At 42.6% G+C, this 19,927-nt stretch overlaps 1 protein-coding gene across 1 annotated transcript; it reads left to right on the top strand.

Moving 5' to 3' along the window:
- Window positions 1–2,940: 2,940 nt before the first annotated feature.
- LOC134057980 (lysozyme g-like) lies at window positions 2,941–13,012 on the top strand. Its single transcript, XM_062515029.1, has 6 exons — window positions 2,941–3,059; window positions 8,136–8,207; window positions 9,013–9,102; window positions 10,535–10,731; window positions 10,961–11,099; window positions 11,826–13,012. The coding sequence occupies exons 2-6, from the start codon at window positions 8,165–8,167 to the stop codon at window positions 11,954–11,956; spliced, it is 600 nt and encodes a 199-aa protein (XP_062371013.1). The 5' UTR covers window positions 2,941–3,059; window positions 8,136–8,164; the 3' UTR covers window positions 11,957–13,012.
- Window positions 13,013–19,927: the final 6,915 nt, after the last annotated feature.

Below are 19,927 nucleotides of genomic sequence, written 5' to 3'. Positions count from 1 at the left end.
CCCCTGCTATGGACATAGGTAACAAGGGAAGTTGAGATTGTTTGTACTATAAGTTTAAATTTATTTTCAAGTAGCAATCTCATAGATTTGCTTCAGCTCTACTTTCATGTCTTCTTTCTGCATATTCTGCCTTGAATTAACATTAAAGCAGTTACTGAACAGTCCTCTTGGTTACACCACCATCCTGCATATTACTTTTGAGATGAACAATTCAAACCCAAAAATTTTTGTTTTGCTGAAATGTAGAAGTTTTCCAAGAAATGGGAAGTTCATTTAGTTTGAGTAGTGAGGAACAAATTACTCTTCTGTGGTGGAGCTTAATGATTTTGCTGTGCAGGTTAAATTAATGAATTATCCATGATTATAAGACCTGGGACAGTAAACTAGACATGACACAATACAGAGAACACCAGCTCAAATATCTGTCAGCTGAATAGACTTGAAAAGCAAAAAGATTAACTTTGTCAACAGCAATCTAGTGGCCATATGGCTGACAGATGAGATGATGGTGATGATTTGCAATATCCAGAAGGAACACAGGTTTTATCTGATTAACTGCTTACAGCAGATGGATGAGGTATGTGAGGACATGACTGACTAATGGGCATGACATGAGCCTAGACCAATCACAGAACGGTACCTGGTCTGGCATGTGTCAGCCATGAAAGGTTGTTAGACAACAAAGAGATGAGGAATGTTCAGGTATAGCTTTGGAAGTGATAGATCTTATGCCTGAACTCAGCATATAACTTTAATAATTATTAGTGCTTAAGCCTGTGCCTGATGCTTGGTATGAAATAATAATTAAAAAAAAAAAAGCATGAAGGCAATAATAATAACCAAACAGGATCTCAGTTGTTCAGTTCTTGATGCTGAATTATGTGGACTTGACTGGACACTCCTTGATCACTAACTGATGATCCTGCATTTAGTCGTGTTTCTGACTCAAGAAATCTACCCCGAAGTGAAGTGCTGAGTTGAGCTTTGGGATCTGGGAATGTTAAGTCTAGTTCCAGAATGAGGCAGGATGAGAAACAAATTCTGGAGAGGGCAACAAATGAGTAGTTGCTCTCAGACCCCATTAGCAGGCTGGATTACCTGCCAGTGTCACAGGGGTGGAGGGAGGCAAACTCAAAAGATGAATTGATGCTCTCAAGTCCTATGTTACAAGTAATCCCCTTTTTACTACCCCCTACCTAGAAATACTAAAATGAAGGCTTTTCTACAGGAACTTCTATAGAAGTTTGGGATTTGACCAGTACAGTTTCTAAGACAAGTCCTTTGTCTTCCCCATACTCTAGAGTAAAGCTGGTGTTTTCAACTGAGTGTGAGGGATGCTGTCACTCCATCTCTCACATACACACAAACAAGCACTAGCTGATGCAGAAATAACATGTTTTTTGTACTCATTGAATATACAATAGCTGTATAACCCACTTTTTGGAAGGAAAATTCTGTCACTAGTGGTTGCTCTGTCTGTCTCTTTAGAATAGCTGTATATGACAGTTTGAGAGTGAGAATTACACTCTGGAACTGAAGAAAACCCTCTACGAATCAGAAGGTGAGGGTATGTGATGTTACGTTAGGCTGCTTGAGAACTCTTCTGAGGGGTATGTTGCTCCTGAGCCACATTTAAAGGATAAGTAGAAATAGGTTCCACCACATTTGATGCAAAAAAGTCCACTGTGATCTTTTGTTATTGGATCATACTTGGGAGCCTTCAGCTTTCAGCCAGTCCAGTATGATTGTGGTGATCCAAGACATTGCAGTGACAGATGCTCCTTGTTCCCTGTTCCTCTGAAAAGCACATATCATATGCTACAGAAGGCAACTTATGCTCATACCTTGTTCATCAATTTAAGGTAACACATCGTCCTGGTTTAGGGCAAATTTGGGTAGAAACTGGCTAAAGCAGTACATAAGACCCCAGAGCATCACCCAAAAATACCTCGTTCAAATTTGGTTAATTAATTTTAAGCGCATGTACACAGAGATATTGGGTGCTTGTTGATGGAAAGGAATTAGTTAAGAAAACTTAGTTTTAGAGAGCCCATAAGGTGCATATTCTAAAGCTACTTTTTGGTTTGTCATTAATTGTTACAGCCATGTCTTGATCTGCCTAAACTAAGCCAACACTGATCTAGTAGCCACATAGCTATGTCAGCTTAGTGTTGAATCTGTGATAATATAATTTGCATTTTGGAACACAAAATGTTCAAGCATAACCTACCTGGTGGTCCAGGTAGGTGGACTTCATAATCTACCTGGTGGACTTCAACATGTGACTTATAAGAAAATAAAGTTTAAAAATTAATTTACCTTCTTCGCAAACCATGCAATCTCCAGTAACAATTGGCTTTCATTGTATGAAAATCAGGTGATTGTAATGCACAGAACAACATTAATTACCTTCCTGATCTACTTCCTCCGTGCTAATTATTTCTTTTGTTAGTGCACTGCCCTAGAAAAAAGCCTGAAATTGTTTCCTGTTTGTTTTCTAGAATGTTAACAGTCCTCAACGCTGTATATCATTAATTCCAGGCACACAGAAATGCCCTTAATAGTTATCTTCAAAACACAGAATGGTTTGTGTTGGAAGGGACCTCAACTATCACTTAGTTCCAAGCCCAATGGGCAGGAACATCTTCCATGAAACCAGCTCAAAGCCCTCTCCAGTGTGGCCTTCAACACTTCCAGGGATGGGGCACCCACAGCTTCTCTGGGCAACCTGTTTTGGTGTTTCACACAAAGACTTTCTTCCTTGTATCAAATCCAAATCTACCCTCTGTCAGCTTGAAGCCATTCCCCTTTGTCCTATCACTACACGCCCTTGTACAAAGTGCCTCCAAACTCTCGTTTGGCCCTCTAGGTAGTGGAATGTGCTGTAAGTATCCCCAGAGTATTTCCTTTTCTAGGCAGAACAATCCTAATTCTCTCAGCTTGTCTTCATAGGAGGAGCTCCAGCCCTCTGATCACCTTGGTGACCCTCCTCTGGACTTGCTCCAGCAGCTGCACATCCTTCTTACTTTGGGGGCCCAGAGCTGGATGTGCTACTCCAGGTGGGATGTTATGAGCCTGTAGTGGAGGGGCAGAATGGCCTCCCTCAGCCTGCTGGCCACAACTGACTTTGGTGCAGCCCTGCCTTTCTGGTCTGGGAGTGAACATGGCTGGGTCATGTTGAGCTTCTTGTCAAACAACACCCCCAAGTCCTTCTCAGGGCTGCTCTCAATCCATTCATCCCCCTGCCTATATTTGTGCTTGGGATGCCCCAACCCGTGTGCAGGACCCTAACCTGGCTCAAACTTCAAATTACTTGCATCAGGTGGTAGATCTGTCTTTAAGATGGGATGTGAACAGACTCTCATAGAATCCAATCCAGTGACCTTTTTGCTAGGACACCTTTCCTACAGAAAAACTAAAAACTTCATCTTAGAGAACAGAAGGAAAATACTTGTTTTCCTCCCGCATAAATGTTTCTGGCCTTAGATATTTTATGTGAAGGCCAGAGAGATGCAGAGTGAGATGTTACTTCAATGCTCATTTGCATTCTTCAGAAAAGATAAAGGAAGAGATTGGGACCCTCAGTACTTGTTCACTTCTGAATACAGTGAAAACTGAGATCCTCATGCCTTAGAAGTTTGAAGACTTTTGAAGATGTGTAGATGTGGTGCGTAGGGGCGTTGTTCAGTGGTGGAATTGGCAGTGCTGAGGTAATGGCTGGACTCGGTGAACTTAGAAGTGTTTTCCAACCTAAATGATTCTGTGATTACTTCCAGGTATACTAGATGAAAAAAAGAAAATACTATGGAAATTTCATTATTAGACTGGGTGTGTCCCTTTAAAAGCTGTGAAGGACAGTGGTAGAGGATTTGTCTGAGATGATGCTACAGGTGCATCTTTAACTGGTCAGTTAGTGGTAGATATCCAACCTACGTCAGCAGTGATGGGCAGCTTCCCTATAAAGCAGTTACAAAGTCTGAGAATACCTGGCGTTACCTATAATTACATCTGAGACAAAAGGAACAACCTGAGAAATTCATCTGCCTGTTGATGTTATGAAACAAGTTGAAACTCACAATGGAGACAATAATTAATGTGGGTATAATTCCAAGTAATTTTAGATGGTATTCTCACCACCCAGTGACATGTAATGCTAAAACCTGCAACCTGAAGGAGAACAACATGTGCAGCGTGTAGTGCTTTTCAAAATGATGCTCCATTTTGATCACTTCTCCATTAAGCGGAATGAAAAAACTTCCCTTTGGCATGAGGGGGAAAGCATATAAAGTGAAAATCTGTGAGTAGGAAAGAACTGTTGGTACTGAACCTTGGTGTGCTTTAGGTCTCAGGAGTGGTCCCTTCTAGTTTAGGACAAGTGGAAAATGCTATTGTGTCAGGTAACATTTTTTATCCTCTCTGTTCTCCCTTTACCTGAATGTAACCAACAGTGTCATTGAAAGAACACAGAGAAAGCGTGTCTGTGGTCACTGACTGCATCTTAATTCTAGGATGGCCATGAATTCCCAGGAACATTTCCTGTTTCTTAAATTTAAGGAGATGCAGATACTATTTGATAAGTGAACTCCTCCTCTTTCCTTGACATCCCATCCCCCCCTCCCAGTGGCATGCTGTGCTGACCAGCACAAGGAGAGCAGATATTGACACTGTACTCCTGATGTAGCTTTCCAAATTAATTCTATTCTTAAAATAAATTAAAAAAAAAAGTGCTCTACCAGCGACAGATGCAGCCCATTCTCATTAAGTGTCCCACCTACACTCCGTGCTCTGCATTTACAGCCCTGCAAACACCTTTGAGCAGAAGATGGTGTTTTCTAACATTGGGTAGCTCTCATTACGTGGTGGTGTCTTGGATAAATGCATTGGCTAAGAGCCCTGCTCCATTCAGTGTATATGAGCATGTTTCCACAGAGGGGGTTTGCTTTTGGCTTTTACTCTAAAAGGCAGTTGGAAAAATTTGTGTGGATAAAGGAGTTTTGAGCAAGAAAAAAATCTGTAACACTGCTGAAAAGGTATCCCCTTATTTGGGCTTACTGCGGAATTTGTATGACTACAAGGAATCTGTCCCAGGGACCTAAGAGCTTAGAGCAGTGCAGATAAAAAAACCCCTTGTATTTAAAACATAGCATCCACTATTCAATGAGTACATAAGGAGCAATGTAATGCAGAATAGGCATTAAGAATTCATGTGACTGTGAAATGTAGATATATGTGATTATATGGTAACAAATGAAAGAGAAAAATAAGTAGCAAAGACAAACAGTATTTAAATTAAAAACATTATCTTAAGGACCAGTAGACAACACATTAGGAAATAAATCTTCCCTAAGTTATAGGCTACTTCTCAAAGAAGGTCCCAAGTTACCAGCATGAACACAGGCTCAGTGACAGAGAAACAAACATTAATTTTTTGTTACTAACATGATGCTGTTTTTATAAAGGATGTTAATGATGAATTATTATAATCTGTTTGAGAGAATACATCTCTTTCTAATACAAATTGTCTTGGTCTGTAGAGAATAAATTAATATATCTACTGGGTTTGCTGCCATCAAGCTGTGCACTATGAGCTTCTCCCAGATAATTTCTTCTGGTTTTCCTTCCCTCCAGAAATTAATCAGTTGCTATTTCCCTTGAAAGGATTAAAGCACACTGTACATGTGATGTTTCTATTTTCTTTGTGTTCAGCCATGACAAAACCACAGAGATGTGCACCTCACATTATGTCAAACTTTACCTTCTGCTCTTCAAAATGTTATACTCCAGTAGAAGGATTACATGATAGTCTAGTCTGAGATACCACAATGAGATATCAGGTTTGTACATGAAGAATGATTGCCTAGCTTTGTTGTAATCTTGGGAAGGTTTCAGTAGGAGTTCTGTATTTAAGACTCACCTTAACTCTTATACTAAGTCTTCTGTAACAATGCCTGGTTTTGAACACACTAATTAGTATCTGACCAAAACAGCATTTCCTACCTGCCACACCAGTCCCAAAAGAGCAATGGGAATAGATGGATTTTTGATGCATTAAATAATGAAGATAAAGCTACCAGAAGAAAATCTTGGCCTTCTTAACCTCCATGCATGCTGGGCAGAGTCTAGGGAAGAGAAAAACATGGCAAGTGCAACAGGATTGAAGGGCCCTGGCATCCCGGTCTGTCTTTCCTTGTCCAAGTGACTCAGATATTTTAGATATGTGAAAAGTGTCTTGACTGCAAAGTGCAAGTCTTTCAGAGCCCCTCTGTGTGTCCCCACTAACTTCAGTTGCTGAGAGACCAGTTTCTTCCTCCTAATTTCTGCTGCAACCTCCCACCTCCCCACATCTTAAACTCAGACCTTGCCTCTGCTCTCAGAGTAGTCAAGTGCCCGTCCTGAATTAGAGTTGTTGTAAGCAATGAAGCAGTGGGATGATTTTTCTTAATTGCCCTTGTTAAAATTCATATGGAAGTATGATACTTCATTAAAAGCTTGCCTGTCTGAAATCATTGAGGAAACAAGACAAAAACAATCCTTCCAGAAATATGTTCAGATGCAAAGCAAGGAGAGGACTATACAGGGATCTGCCTGGTCTCTGCCACTGATTCACTTCAATAATCTCTGCAAGTCATTTACTGTGCATCAATGTGCTTATTGATGGAGGAAAACCAGTGTTTATTTCCTTTCACAGAGTTATACTGAGTCTGACTAATTACCACTTGTGCAAATCTTTGGATGAAAGAAATCATTTGAGTTCTAAGCTCTTAATATATATTATATTGTACTTTAAAACAGTCATCACACTAGGTTGGAATTAACATTCCAAAGCCCATAGGGTGGATACCTTTTCCTACATATATATATATATATAACAGTCATCAAGTGACCTGCCTCAGAGGAAGGACAACTGAAGACAGGTGAGTCTGAATTCACTCTCAGAATACTTATTTAGAACCAGAAGCCTTGATTTGTTTTGATTTAGCATTTTGCCAATATTGTGATTGCTATGCTGTTTCTATATAAGGCCTATGAGGTTTTTGTGATGGGAGTGAAAAAAAATTCCTGCATGTGGACACAGCTACATCCTGTAGCTTTCAATAGAGATCTAGATGGATTTGCCATCAAATTCATAGGTGTTGGGTCAAGCTGTATTGATCTGGGCTTGTGACTACTTAGCCTTAGTGTTAGAACTCAAACAGAGCTATTGAGTGTACCCTGATCTGGCTGTGGACACTGCTGGCCTGAATAAGCTCAGTCAGGACAAGGGAGTCTTTCCAATCATATCAATGGATTATTTGTGTTTCTGCATCTATATAATCTAGTTTGCAGTAGAAATGCAGGCTAGAGAAATGGTCACATGCTATTAAAACTGATAATGTGTTTTCCAGTGTTAACAGGATTAGTGTTAATTGCCACAAGACACATGGCATGTTTTGGGTTTGCAATCTTCTTGGGAAAAAACCCCACATTTGTAAGCCCTAAAAGCTGTTCAGTTTAAATGTCTTCATCAGCAAGGCAAATACACTCAATTTTTTTTGCATTTGATAGCTATCATTTGATGACATTTTTGAATTTTATTAATAGGCACAACACACACATTTATAAGTTAACTGGTTATCTGCCAATATTACACAGAGTAGTATTATTTCACCAAATAAATCTTGGGGTTGCTTTGCATGCTCTTAGCAGAGTATTAAGGATCATAGTTCTTAATTTTTGAGAGCAAGTTTTTCCAAAAGCCAAGGAAAAAAGCCATCCTTTTTGAACAGAGAGGCAGGGGTTGTGTGCACTTTATAGCACATTAGACTTCAAACACCTATAAAATTAAAGCAAAGCTAGTGGACCTGCTGATCAGAAAGACACACTGTGGGCCTTTCAGGAGGGGCCATGTGAGCAAGCAATGAGAACTGACAGGGGCTAAAAAGGTCCCTGCTAGTCCAGGCTGCCAACAGGGACCTCCCTGATCCAAGTCTTCCCAAGGCTCCCCTTGTTGTACCTCTGTTGTCCATCCCCTTTTCAGCTAATGCTGTCCCTGTCTAGTGCCTCGGGGTGGAAGCTTTTGGTATGCTAACTTTGCTAGAGTGCTGTTGAAAATCAGCAGTAATTTCTACATGTTTTGCAAACCACTGTGTTTCCAGGTCTCCTGGGACAGCTGAGAGCCATCACCATGATCCCCACACTGCTGTTGCTGGGTCTTTCAGCCTTTATTGGTGAGACAGGTTTGGGTTGCTGTGAAAAGCACACTGGGGATTGTTTGCAGAAGGGCTTTGGAGAGGAAGGGTGCAGACAAGCCTGAGGCTCCCTTCCTGCATGGCTCTGTAAAATCCTGTGTGGCTGAAGGCCCTCAGCTGCTGCATGAGGCTGCCTGCTGCCCACATGTCTTTTAAACCAGCTCATCTGGAGGATGGGACTGAAACTAAGGGAGTCACAGACATGTCTCCTCTTGTTTTTCCCAGCTAATCTTATCCAATATTCCTGCCTTCTCAGGAATGGTCTCACAAAAGTGGCAATCTGTTTGTTCCTCAGTTACTGAGGACACAGTAATTTTCCCAGACTGAGGCAGGCATTCTCCTGAATTAATTCCTCACCAAGTTATCAAGGGACACAGGAGACAATCCCAGCCAGGGTGCTCAGCTATCACCAGCCATCATCTGAGTGGCTCCAAACACTGGGGGGCATTGAATGGGAACAGCCCTCTGAAATAAATGCAGAAGTTCTGGTTCTCGTCTCCCACACCAACCTTTAAAGACCTAACAGGGCAGGTGCATATTCATCTAAATGGTCATTAGATACATTTGCTTCAATATCCAACTAGAAAAGAACAAATTTCTGTTCTCTACCTTTCCTTGGTAACATTACTGATGGAGGGCAGTGGAAACCGTACAAGCAGGGCCAACACAAGGGGATGTGGGCTGCAGGTCTGGACTCTCATGCTTGACTTGTGTATGCTTGCAGGACTTGAACAATACTGCTCTGAGATCTTATGTGTTCAAACACCTCTGTTTAATATTTCAGCTCCATCCATGAGTTACAGTTGCTATGGTGATATAAGCGCTCTCCAAGCCCCCACTATCTCCTGTACACCTGCAAGAGCCCCTGACTGTGGTATGTATCATTCAATTCTTGATTTGTCAACTTGTTTGTACCTGGCAGAGAGATGCCTTACCTTCTGTTATTGCCAAATTAAATGTGGTGCAGCTATTCTATCAGCAAAAGGGAGAAAGCAACACTTCCTCTCCCAAAATAGCAGATGAAGCCTCCAGAACTGCCTTGTGGTCGGGATCTTTGACCTCAAAGCTGTGATCTGGGGTTGTTTGGCCTGGAGAAAAGGAGACTCAGGGGCGACCTTATCACTCTCTACAACTTCCTGAAAGGTGGTTGTAGTCTGGTGGGGGTTGGTCTCTTTCACCAGGCAGCAACTGACAGAACAAGAGGACACAGCCTCAAGCTGGTCAAGGGAAAATTAGGCTAGATATTAGGAAAAAGTTTTTTACAGAAAGGGTGATAAAGCACTAGAATGGTCTGCCTGGGGAGGTGGTAGAGTCACCATCCCTGGATGTGTTTAAAAAAAGACTGGATGAGGCATTTGGTGCCATAGTCTAGATGAGGTGTTAGGCCATGGGTTGGACTCAATGATCTTGAAGGTCTCTTCCAACCTAGTGATTCCGTGATTCTGTGATAACAAAGAGAAATAGTATCACCCCTTTTCAGTTAAAACAGCTTCTTCATGAGCCAGGACTTTATCATCAGCGTCCTCACAAAGCCCCAGGGCTTGTCTGCTCCAAAGGTAAGATACACAGAGCCAGGTCCTGAATGCTGGCATGTTGGCTGAGTTGGCCAGTGCTGACCTGCCAGAGACATCCTTTACAGGAGTAAAGTCCCAGGTGTGCAGCCATCCTACCTCTGGTTGACTAATTTTTGGTAACTCCTTTCACATTTCTCTCTTTCTTGCCTGGTGATACTGCCTGGTGTCAACACACAGCTGATTATGTCACATTTACACTGCAGATATCTCCAGGGATTTTGCCATGTTCCTCACATGTAGGCTCTTCCAGGGCAGACACCTAACTGCAGGTATTAAAGAACAGATCTGAACCTGTTTGCTTGTTTCCAAGCTGTTCCAAATTTGCTTTAAAATTTGGGAAAATTGAAAAAATTAAAATTCTCACTCTCCAGAAATAGAACACAGCTGTTACTGCAGTAGGGCCAGTTATGGTAACATGCCCCTCATTTTTTTCAAATCCATTTTGAAACTTCACTTTCCTGACTCCAGAGGTGTACCAGAAGAAGAGGACAATGCATTCCACCTCCTAGGAAGCCTCCCTGTTCCCCTGTTCATCCTTAGGTAGTGGAACAGCAGCTCCTTGGCCATGGTCATAGCCAATAGAACCATGCTTGTACCTCAAATCCCACTCCTCCACTTGATGTGGATGTGATTTCTTAAAAACTTGGGTTACTCCTTTGACACACCTGCTCAAGGGGGAAGCCAGGGTTTTGGAGAGGGGTGTGTGTAAGTCTGCCTTTTCCCATGCTGCAGGAAATGCCATGATACGGAGGACTGCTGAGGCAGACCTCGTACGCCTGAGGAGATATGAGATCCCAATTAAGAGAGTAGCCAGAAACCTGTGCTTGGACCCAGCGCTCATCGGTGCCATCATGTCTCAGGAGAGCCGTGTTGGCCTGCTCCTGGACAACGGCTGGGACCGGGGACGGCAGAAGTACGGCCTGATGCAGGTACTCCAGGGTGAAAAGAGTGAGCAACAGCACAGTAATGTAGGGCATACCCCAGGCCTTTATCTTAGCAAATTACCGTTCTGTGTTGGAAAGAGCAACCTGCCTAAATCAAAGGCTGTGCTTAGATGTTGTCCTGAATAAGGTCACTTCAATGAGTCAAAGCCTGGGAGTACAATGAAGAGGGGATGGCACTCAGAGGCAAACCCATTTTCTTGCTTCTCTTTCCTAGATCAGCAGGCAGCAACTGCAACCTTATGCGGCATGGGATAGTGAAGAACACATAAATCAGTGCTCAAATATGCTGGTTCTTTCCATTAATGAAGTACGGGCAAGACATCCTACCTGGACCTGGGACCGGCAGCTGAGAGGTACGGAGTGGGCTTTGTACTGGGAAGGGACAGACTGACTGGTGGGGTGCTGTGTGCTGGTTGGTGTTATTTTTAAGGGAAAAAAAGCATTAGTCTGGCTGATTTTACAGCTTCTCTTACAAAAAAAAAAAAAAAACACAAAAAAGCTAAACAAATGAAAGAAACCCCCAAAGCCCTGAAACAACAACCAGAACCAGAGTTTTCTAGCTTAAAAGAAGCAGTATCAGACCAGCAGACTGGCAATAAGAAATGGCTGTTAGGTGGATAAATAAGATAGAAAGCAACTAAATAAAAGTCACTGGAGAATGCAGAAACTGAGCCACCACAACACAACAGAATTATTGCGGCAAACTGTTAAATTGTGTCCAGGAAGATTGTGATCCAGGTTTCCTTGTACCTGTGCTATCTGCATGCTGGTTTGTTCACCCTATGCTATTTCTTATTCTCCCTTCCTTGCTCTGCTACTGTCCTTATTTACTCTGATTACACCCTTTTCTGGTAACAGTGTTCCATTTACACCTCCATTTTGAGAGAGTCATGGGCTCCTTCACAACAGCAATAAAGATTTTCAAAAATCAGTCACTGTCAACAACAATGCACAATTGGCACTTTGTCAAGCAGTTCTTGTTTGGTGAGATGTGTGGCATTTTTTGCTACAAATGTTTGCTCTTAAATCTCTATTTCTTACTTACAAGCCCATAACAGCTCCTTCTTAACTCTTTCCAGGGGGAATCTGCACCTACCATGCAAAAATGGGCAACCTCCAGGCCTACGAGGCAGACCCATGCAGCAGAGACTACAACTACGTCAATGGCGTGATTAGACGAGCCCAGTACTTTAAGAGAAATGGGTTCTAGGTCATAAACCCACCCTGCCACTGAGCCTCCCCTCTGCAGACTGGCCCAGCAGTGATTGTAGTGCCCAGAGCAGTTCCTCAGGTCTTCTGGCAGGACCGATGCTGGTGGCATTGCTGATGCCACCTTGCTCACTCCAGAAAATCTCAGCCCCCACTCGCTGATGGGTGAGCTCAGTACTGCCTTCCAGGAGACGCCCAGGCATGAGATCACACAAGCCTGGGGCTTTTGAAAGGCAGATGGGGACAGACCAGCAATGTTTAAATTTCGAGTGAGGAAGGTGACTCTTCCTGTTCAAAGCTGCACCCCGGAGCTCTTTGTGCATCTCCCAGACATGGACACAAACAGCTCTCCCTGGGTATCAGCTGTGCTCTTCCCATCTGCATCCACCTCCTTCCCTCTCCATGGCCAATGCAAGGGATAAATACCCTGCTTTCCTTCCCTTGGTGCTGCTGACTAAGGAGCAATGAAGAGACTTTCAGTGAGCCTTTGGTCTCTGCAGTGGCTGAGTGTTCCTGTAGCCAGCCTTGAGGGGGACAATACTAAAACATGTTTTGGTTGGTCTCCTGAGTCCATGACCATGGTGCAACTAGGAGCCTCATCAGGGCATCTGTATGGAAAATACTGCAAGTGTCACAGCAGGCAAAATGCCTTTCCATCAGAGAGCAGCCCTTGGAGCAGAAGCCAGCCCCATATGTACCCATGTCAGGAGCTGTATCACAGCAGTAGTTTTGGTAAATAAACATCACAATCTTTCCTGCTTTAGCTTTGGCACATTTGTGCTGAGTTTCTTCCAAATTTAAAAGCATTTCAGCATCTGTCCCTCTGCCAGGAATCCCAGTTCCTAATAGAAGTGAATGAGCTCTGGCCTGTTTGAAAGTGGATGGGTCTCTCAGTGCCAATTTATTAATTAGAGAACAATAATGAGAATAAGATAGAAATAAAGATAAATGTTAAATCCCAGTGTTTATTTAAATTTTTTTTTCAGTTTCAAGGGGGTCAGTGGGTAGCAATCTACAGCTTGAGTAAATAACCCCATTCAGTACTATTGGAATGGGTCTAAAACTCAGTTTGAGAACAGGGAGAGGATAATGGTGCTGCAGACTGGATAGGCCAGAAGAGCTGGGCCTGAGCCTGGCTGATGACCCAAACTTGTGAACATGGTAAAAGCAATGTTCACATTTAGCTTTTCAAATTACCATTTTGGAGGTGTCAGGGTACTTTTCTTCCAGCTGCCACCATTGCTGATGCAGAAGTGACATGCCTGGCAGTCCCTGCCTGGCAGAAAGGGGCAATGCTGTGCAGATGCCTGGGCTGCCAGGCAGGGTCAACACAGGCAGCATGAGAGCTGGACTGGAGACAGATTTTGCAAGCAGAGCAATTTTAACACTGTGCCCTTTGTCTTGCCAGTCACTCTTCTGCTTACCATCATGGCAAGGTCTCTGCATGATTGACATAGGATACAAGCAAACCACTTTTGTCACCTCTGGGGACCAGAGGGAACCCTAGGTTGTCTCAAATGTCACTGTTTTGGTTTTTTTTTAAAGACTACCATAAACAGTTCAGTGTTGAGCAGCCACAGATATCAAGCTATATTTTATTTAGTCTTTAGTGAATTCTGCACTATAATAATATAATTTTACTAAAATCATTACTTTGTAATACAAACTTATTAAATGTACCACATGGTTGTCTACTTGACATAACTTATGTAAAATTCATAGGATGAAGCCTTTGGTGCATTATGTTATGTAAATGTTACATAAACCTCTTATGTAAAGCCCATGAATGAATTTTTGGTAGATCAGTATAAACTTCAGATGGGGCAGGGAATCTCATTGCTGCCTATGTGTACAAAGTTGGGGGGTGAATTCCAAGGATGAACAAGAGTGGAGCTTTCTTCATGTCATTCTCAGTCACTGCCAGCAAGCTCCTTATCACCACTACTGGTGCTGCTAACCCTGCAGATCTCTGAGCTCCTCAGGAGTCCAATTTGTATAAGTGCTACCTATGAAGCTACTGCTTCATGTTATGGTAGAAACACCTAAGGGCCTGCAGACCTGCCTACTGAGTGTGCAGCATCACCACAAAGGATTATTTATATTTTAAAGTCTACTTAAAATTCCAAGTTACGGAAATTCCATATTTAGTTCCAAATGTTGTTTTAGGATAACAGCGCTTTGCAGCAAATACAGAAAATCTCTGCAGAAAATGAGTTAAAGCTTGATAAATTGGTAGGAAGGAGTAAATAATTAAGGAAAGTTAACAGTAGCATGCTGCCTTAAGATTTGAGCAAAAGGCTTCCTGAAAAATAATGAGTTCAGATTGTAGTTCCCCTCTGATCTTTTCCTGGTCACCTTTGTCCTTGTTACTGGAAGTTCCTTTTCTGCCTGGTGCTCTGGACAGAGCTGCTGCAGTCGCAAGCTTGGTCACCCTTTTGACCCATGGCCTATTGAAAAATAAAACAAAACAAAAACAACAGGCATAATGCAAAGTAAATTATCTAATACCAAGTAACATATCAGAAAAAGCATAAGCACAAGCAAGGAAAGAGAAAAGCCAAATCAGAGGGGAAAGAAAGGTCCAGGGAATAAAAGACCAAGACACCTGCCTGAAACACTGAGGAAGGTGCTAGAGTAAAGGATTGAATGGTTCCTTCAAGAGATCCCGTGGGACAACAAAGCAGCAAGAAACTCAGGAGGGTTCTGGCAGCCCTGCTTGGCAGGGGAAAACCATCTCAGATTGATTAAAATCTTTATCTAAATCTTTAAGTGGCCAAGAGAGAATCCATGGTTGTGCCATATGATGAGGTTGATAATGCTTTCAGCAGAAATATGAAGTGCCCTCATATGTGAAGGGTTTTAAAATAAGTAGCAAAAGCACTGGTTATCACCAGCTTCTGGCCAAACTGGTGACATTTTCAAGTGGAGCTACACAAGTCTGTCCCACACCAGCTTCTCTGAAATTAGGGGTCAGAAAATGAACAGAGGATGTGAGCTATCAAACCGTGGGCTACATGGAAAGGGAACATGAGCACTTCCATTGTGGTCAGAAACTGTGAAAACCAGTTAGGAACCAAAGCACTGAAATAAATTCAACACAGGTGCAAAACACTCAGTGATGTCAAGTAGTGGTGTAGCAGGTGGGCAACCATCCCACAGAAAGGGCTGGGGATTCTAGTGGGAAACAAAGAAGGTTGATGCCAGAGACAGGAGAAATCAAAAAGGACTATCTCATTTCGGGGGTTATCTTTGTTACAGGGCTGTGTGTGAACCTGGGATAGCTCTTCTCTCAGCTATTCAGCTGTCAGTCAGTGAGGCTTGGCAACAGTGTTTGAGCCTGTTGCACCAACAAAAATATGCTCAGGACAATCACAACCTTGATGGGAAGTACAGCCTGGAAATAAGGAAATAGATATTTTTTTCCCCAATAGAAAGAGAGAAAGCACACAGTTATGATTTTCTAATATGCAAAAGAAATGAAGGGCAATGTCCTACATTCTTCCATTCTCCTTGAAGGTAAGAAGTTGCAGTGAGTTTAGCAGCAGATTTGTTGGATACTGGAAAAAACTTTCAGGATAATGAAGCAATGCAACATTTCCTGGGTGTTTTAAATAACATTCAAGACCAACATGTAAAAGTAGCTGCACATCATATATAGTCACAGAATGGTTTGAGTTTGAAAGGGCCTTAAAGATCACGAAGTTCCAACTCCCCTGCCATAAGTAGGGACACTTTCCACTAGACCAGGTTGCTCAGGGCTCCATCCAACCTGGCCTTGAAAATTTGCAAGGGTGGGGCATCCACAACTTCCCTGGACAACTTATTCCAGTGCCTCACTACACTTGCAGTAAAGAATTTCTTCCTAATATCTAATCTAAACCTGTTGTCTTCGCAGTCATGTTTTGTAGAGATGGGAAATGCAAAAGGTGTTGTTTGAGAATCTTTCCAGGGTAACACTGCTGAATCAGAATCAGCAGCCAGCAAAAGGAAAACCAATTGCAGACAGGGAAGAAAAACCTATTTTGGGGTCCTGTGACTTGGTTTTACAACTGATCATTCTACTGGGAAATCTATTTAAATGTTCTTCCTACAATAAAGAGCAAATGTGAGGTGGAGTTTTTCTCTCTCATCAACTTGTTAAGCTGCAGGTGGTATGGGGCTGATCCCTCCATACCTCAGGCAGGGATCTGCCTGGAGTCTGGAGCTGCAGTGACTGGCTTTCAGAGAAACCAGGCAGAGGGACCAATTAAACAACCTCTTTCAGCAGTAACCGAAGCAGCAGGAAAACACTATCAAAACCAAGTCCTTCTTGAGTCAGAGCTCTAAGCCGAATGGTTGAACAGACTAGACTGTTCCCATGGCTGATTCCGAATGCTGCACTTGGATCTGTATGAGCCATGTGTCCATGTCTCTCTGAGATTTGCAGAAAACAAAGGGAAACACTAGCACATCTATGCAGTGCTGAATGACCGTGATTGTTCTGCTTTGTTACTCATTGCCAAACTGGGCTGGGATTTCCTAGCCAGAAACTTGTCCCCAGAATGGGGCCTCTTGTATTGCCCAGGATGGGCATCAGCCTGTGGTCCCAGAGACCCCTATGGAGCCAGTGCTGCAGCCGGGGGTAACTGTTTCTAATGCTTGCCTCAGTTTATTTAATTGCCTTCCTTGAAACTGAGCTCCCTTATTGGATGCACATGGCCTGCTTTTACCCCTTTCAGTGTTAAAAGAGATCACATTGCAGGATCACAACCTCAGAGCAGTTTCCCACCAATATCCCTCAAACAAAATCCTTGTGCCTCTAGAATTTGTTTCTGTGGATTCCTCAACCAGTTCGTCCTAGAAGCAGGGATTTATTGCAACCAAAAATTCTGCTTCTGCATCTCATCCTGATGAGGCACCGATCCAGCTAGTATGCAGGCTCCCACTCATGCCACCATCCCACATTTACTGCTCCTCTGGCCTCACTGACCACTCCCACAGAACTCAAAAAGGATAGTACAGTCTTACTACAGCATTTTTATCAGAAGCAACTGGGATTTCCACCCACAGGTTTTTAGGGTGTTTCTCTTTCCCTGTAATATTTTTATGCTGTAACATTTTTTATCCTTCACATACAGCATCACTCCTCCACCTCTACATCCTACTCAGTCATTCCTGCAAGGCTGAACTGCTGTATCTCATTGGTTTTCTAGCTTCCACCAAGTCTCTCAGACACTTTCTGTCTCAGGGCTGTTATTTGGACCAGGCATTTGAGTTCTGGCTTGATTTTGAAGTCTCTAGCAACTGTGCAGAACCACTTGCAAGTTTGTCTTTGCTTCGTTGCTTAATACCACATCTGCCAAATCCTTGCCACTATATTCTACTTTGTCTTTCTCATGTTTTGTGATTGTGCTGTTTATTTCCCTCGTGTTCTTTTTTCAGAGGCAAACTGAACGTAAGCCTTGTCCACCTTGCAGATCACATGAGTTCAAGAACTGGATAATCCTCTGTCAGCTTTCCCCTGCTTCTAGTGGAAATGTTCTTCTAAAAGCTCTTCCATTTCCAATGACACAGGTTGTCTATGCTATAGCTCAGGTGCAGCCTGCCCCTTCAATGCTGCACCTCTCATTCATGTTTTGCCATTTCTTCACATGTCTCAACCATTTACAAATCCCTGCATTTTCCCATAAGGCCATCTTGCAGCCTCAGGACATGGACCTTCTCCCAGCATCCAGAGCACCCATGCCTTCCTAACACGGGCTGGGTAACCTCCCACAGCTTAAATGGGCTTGAATGCCTTGGAAAGCTTGTGCCAGCCTAGTTTCTCCCCTGAAAGCCTAACTAGGATCACTTATTTCTTACCCATCCCTTATTAAGCTAATTAGCAATTAGGAGAAATGTTCAAGAGAAAAAACCCACACAGTGAGGATGTCGCTGACCTAAGATTCTACTGCTGCAACCCTCAGTCTTCCACAAACACTCAATTTCCAAGAATTGGAAAGGTTTCTTGTTCCAAAGCAGGAAAGGAGAAATTTGACTCATTTCTGTCCTTTCAATCAGGTTTTATTTTATTAATTCCCTGCTTATTTAGCCACCTCTTAGCTGATTCAGATCAAGAAACTACCAAAGTTTTCAAAGGGGTTTGGCTGTGTGCATGGTTACAGAAACCATGGTTATAGATTCCTGTCATAATTAAAATCCTGGCAGTATATTTTTTTTACTTTTCCTCTAGAAATGAAGACAAACTCCATAAAGGGCACAGCCACATGCCTGAGCCATAAGTGCTATATAGAGGACCATATTATCCCACAGATGTTTGCCCTGAACCATTTAATTGCCAGAGGCAATTCTTCCTTCCTGCCAGACACAGGAAGAGAGTGAAGAATAGCTGGTACTAGATCTGGTCCAGTGCCCTGCAGCCTGGCTTCTGGGTAAATCAAATTGTCTCTCCCCTGTGCCTCTTGTGATCAATGAAGAGCTGATTGCTAATTGATCATGGATACTGATATTGAATGGATAATTGTGCCCCTTACTATATGTACAATAGGTGGATGTCCTACACTTACCACATGCACAAAATATTTCAGTAGCAGGGCTGTAGGTTGCTCTACATGGAGACTGAAGAGCTAGCTATCTGAGTATAAATAAAGTCCCAGGGAATTCAGGTGAAACTGTCTAGGTGTGGCAAAGGAGGTTTGTAAAGAGAATACGGGTAGGGAATAAAGTTGTTCACATTAGGAGTGCCTCAATTACTGTAATGTAGAAAAAACAAACATCCTAGTACATCTTTTATGTTTCTGCCCCAGAAATAAGGGAATAGTAGCACAGACCAATTGGAGATCACTGGTTTGTGAATCACTTTTGGTGGTCTTTTGAATTTTTAAAATGCCACTTGTTTTGAGCCACACCTGTTCTATTCTCCTTCCTGCCAGATGTGCTTTCCTCTATTTCAACCTTCTTTACACTCAGTTGTGAACATGAAGAACCCCATGCATGAGCTGCTGTGACTTTTTGCAGCTGGTTCTCTATGGGAGGTATCAATAGTACAGCAAAAACTTACAGAATCTCTCAGTGAGATGACATGGGACAAATTCCCCCGCTAAAAATGTAAAAGAGCTGCTGAAATAGCAGCATTTCACACCCACAAAGTCTACAGTGCGGGAGAAGCGGGTCAGGACAGATTCTGCCTCGGGAGTCCTGCCACCCAGTGGCTGTTTTCCTTTCTGCTGTACAGCTACGGTAGCTTTGAAATCCACACTGCCGGCTAATTTGGGGTTGTTGACCTTTGTTGTCTCTGTGCAAGAGGAGATAACAACAGGGGCCTGGCGTAGTCTCTGCGTATCCGAATCCTCAGCAGTTGCAGCTCTGGTCATGTTATTGTTCCTGGATCTTTGCCTGCAAAAATTAGATTAAATCCAGAAGTGCATTTTCCCATTTTCAGCATGTTATTGCTTCCAAGAACTGAAGAGAAGCAGTCGTTTTCAGACAAGATTCCTCCTAGTTCCAAACTGTTAGGGACTTTAAATTAAATTATAAGCTATTTCATTTTTAAAATTCTAATTGTGTTTTTGCTGTAGAACAAAATCCCTGTTCTGTTTGGGAGGATGCACAAGTTGTTAGGTGTTTCTGTTTTTTGTAAGACCAGCAGGGGTGGAAAGTGCACTGAGCCAGCTCTTCCAGAACACTGCCAGCAGACAGAAAGCCCATTTGTCTCCAGGAAGTGCATTGAGAATGTGGGGAGACAGCCTGCAGCAAACATGTTAGGCCTGTGATCTTTGTCTAATATTATTGTAAATGATTCACTATACCAAAGTCTGTTTTCCATGAGGTATTAGCATTGTTGATCTCAGTTGATGTTTGTGTTTTCCCTCTTGCAATGGTGCATTAAGACAACAGATAAATGCAGATAAATTGCACGTCAAACAATCTGCAAGTCAGATAAATTGTAAAGGGTGTAATTGAAGGATATTTCTTGTTTGATTTTCTTGTAGCT

This window comes from Cinclus cinclus, chromosome 2 (genome assembly GCF_963662255.1).
Source record: "Cinclus cinclus chromosome 2, bCinCin1.1, whole genome shotgun sequence".
In the NCBI taxonomy this organism is placed as follows: Eukaryota; Metazoa; Chordata; class Aves; order Passeriformes; family Cinclidae; genus Cinclus; species Cinclus cinclus.
This window is presented reverse-complemented; position numbering and strand designations above follow the sequence as displayed.